Here is a 2,789-nt window from a genome sequence, read left to right as displayed (position 1 = left end):
TACTATCAATATAATGAATACAGGGGCGGTTATGCATGGATTCCTTTACTCCCAACATATTTATTAAGTTTGTATGGCTTTGTAGGAATGCTATCCTTTTTTATTAAACCAACAATAGTGTTGGTGTAAAAGAAAGGCTCAATGCTAAAATAGTTGTAGTCTTTAAACTAGTAGGAAAGAAGAGAATCACTTTTCAGGTGGCTAGGAAGCTCCCTAAAAAGTTGATGACATCTATTTAGAGATTATGTAAACATTGTAGGTAATATAGATCAACTCGCGCATAAAAATGGAAAGATGGTGGGATCAAAAGAAACATTATCGAGATTACTGATTAAGGAAAGGGCACTGAACAAAACATGCATATGCTTTTAATTGGAGTGAAATACTCGCAAATATGCTCATGCACAACTCATGTACGTACATGTAAGTATTAGAGAGTTGTCACACGCCATCATAGAGATTCGGGTAGTATCCGTCATTAATTTGACAATCTATACAATCGTGTAGGTATTTGAGAGTTTGAAACACAAGGCCACGACAAAGACTGTACATGTTTAGACTATACATGTTTGACAGATGTATGAAGCCAAGCTTACATATACAACTGTGCATGACGTGGTTGTTTGCATGCCTAGCTACGTTATTTTACACATAATGAGGGGGCTTATGCTATTGAGAGTTTAAACTGGCAACCGCACGTATTCCTATCAAGGATATAATGGCACGATTCATCATTCAACAATTCAGCCCACATGCGCTTGCGGTGCTTGAGCACGAAGCTCTCTACTCTGGAACGAAATTCCTCGCCGCTGAGGCGATTGAGCGCTTCCTTGGCGTTGGCCTGCTGACGAGGACGAGGGCGAACGACGTCGGCGGCGGCACTCATGAAGTTGTGGCCAGTATTGGACATGATGGAGCGATCATATTGGAGCTGCAGGCTGCTGCAGCTTCTCTGCTTCTTCAAAGTTACTGCAGCTGCGGCTGGCTTCTCGAGTGGCGCCCGTTTTATATTGGCCACTGCAGCTGGAGGCATCTCGATACAGTCTCCTGAAGTGGTCGATGACGAGGTCATAATGGTAGCCGGAGAGGCTGATTTAGACGAATATTCCGGATAATCAATATGATCCTGCAGGACGGCTGCATGAGCCGGCTGGGCTGGCTTCTCGATTGGCAGGTTCATGGCCGCTGCAGCTGAAGGAGTCCTGATGTAGCCTCCTCCAGTGGTCGAGGATGAGGTTATATTGATAACTGAAGAGGGTTTAGATGTATCATGGTCCGGATCCGGATGTTCATGGTCGAAGACGGCTGAAGCTGCAGCTAAGGCCGACTGACCGATCTGATCCTCTGCAGAGAGAGTCGACATCGATTTGATGAAATTGGTCCATTGAGCAATATGAATCTTCTTGAAATTGAGGTACGATCTGGTGCTGATCAGAAAGGCTCCGGGCTTCATTAACAGGATGAGAACTATGAGCAAGCTGAGGAGGAGATTGCCCATGTAATCATGAATCGCCGACAGTTTCATACGACCTACAAATACATGTATATCAGAAGAAGTTCTAGACGTCATAACCTACAGTACCTACCCCTGCTGTCATTTCGGAGGACCTCAGGATATGCTAATTCACTAATATACGGGTAACGCTGAGCATTCTATCGGCATGAGATAACGCAGAGTGTCCACTACGGCAGCTAAGGCATGTAGTTAGAATGTGCCATACCAGAGAACGGACAACAGAACTTTTGTGGTCGGACAAAAGCACACCTTGGCGATAACTGATAATTGCAGCCATGGCGATGAACCTTATCTCTCTCATGAGCACAGGCCACAGCACCATCAGATTCCCAGCCAATGAAGCCGCGCTGGCAACATACATGAAGAGCTTCGGCCAGCTCGTCTTCGTATCTTTATCATGCGGATTCCTACGGACTGATGTTCTCGCAGACAAGAGGCTTGAACTGAAACCCCAGCAGGCCTTCTTCTCCTCTAACTCATGAACGGCCATTCACAGACGAATTCCCAGACAGAGTGCGATGCGGAAGCGCTGCAAATATTTTCACACACTGATCTTTAGCACTTAGCTGCTAGCTCCGGCACAATTAGTGCAAGTCTCAATTGTGGCTATGGCCGCACATGCATTATATGAAGGATCGTTTCGGAGCCTGCCGCTTGACTGAGAAAGTCAATCCATATTATATATATATAGATATACATATATATATATATATGAATTACTGGAGAGGGACAGCTTTCCAATCCAGAAGTGAGTTCTTCTTGTAACACGAAACTGTTACACGACCCACGACACTGGCCGGGGGCCCTTAAGTGATCCACTCATACGTAGAAAAGCGCACATGAGTTTTGACATGGCCACCGCATTATAATTTTCTTATTAGAGGGGCTTGAAACTGCATCTCAAACAGTAGAACAATATGGAGACAATCGTTCTTATGATAATGATATTAGACGTTAATAGAGCTCATGTAAGCTAGAAGTAGAAGGAGAAAATTGTGGACTGTGACTCCCTGCAAGGTTTTTATCATGTTTGCTAAATGGCTACGACTCCCTACAGCAAGTAAATGACTGCCAATAGAATGTAAATCTAAGGAACAATAGGCAAATTTTTATACCTTTGGCTATTAAAAAAAAGTTTCCAAACGCATGACAACAAGCTCCCAAATGGCGAATTTGTTCCATCTTAGCGTGAAATTGGCTCCTCTATGCTTTATAGAGGCTTGTGGGAAGACAACCTTTACTTGCCAATAACTTTTTGGCAATCTCATTACAA

At 44.0% G+C, this 2,789-nt stretch overlaps 1 protein-coding gene across 1 annotated transcript; it reads right to left on the bottom strand.

Annotated features, from left to right (window-relative positions):
- Positions 1–422: 422 nt before the first annotated feature.
- Positions 423–2,095, bottom strand: LOC148017324 (uncharacterized). The gene is made up of 2 exons (XM_087663124.1): positions 1,766–2,095; positions 423–1,530 (listed from the first exon to the last, which is right to left on the bottom strand). Exons 1-2 carry the CDS (start codon positions 2,004–2,006, stop codon positions 665–667), a joined length of 1,107 nt encoding a protein of 368 aa, XP_087519250.1. The 5' UTR covers positions 2,007–2,095; the 3' UTR covers positions 423–664.
- Positions 2,096–2,789: the final 694 nt, after the last annotated feature.

The sequence above is a fragment of the Lygodium microphyllum genome, chromosome 22 (genome assembly GCF_053477565.2).
Source record: "Lygodium microphyllum isolate KBCC chromosome 22, Lygodium_microphyllum_v1.1.10, whole genome shotgun sequence".
NCBI classification, from domain to species: domain Eukaryota; kingdom Viridiplantae; phylum Streptophyta; class Polypodiopsida; order Schizaeales; family Lygodiaceae; genus Lygodium; species Lygodium microphyllum.
Note: the sequence above shows the minus strand (reverse complement) of the source record. Positions and strands in the feature narration are given on the sequence as shown.

Excerpts from the sequence above, each read along its gene's own strand:
- LOC148017324 (XM_087663124.1), bottom strand. The coding sequence starts at position 2,006 with ATGGCCGTTCATGAGTTAGAGGAGAAGAAGGCCTGCTGGGGTTTCAGT. Across the intron at positions 1,531-1,765 it reads AATTATCAGTTATCGCCAAG|GTCGTATGAAACTGTCGGCG; the intron begins GTGTGCTTTTGT and ends ATGTATTTGTAG.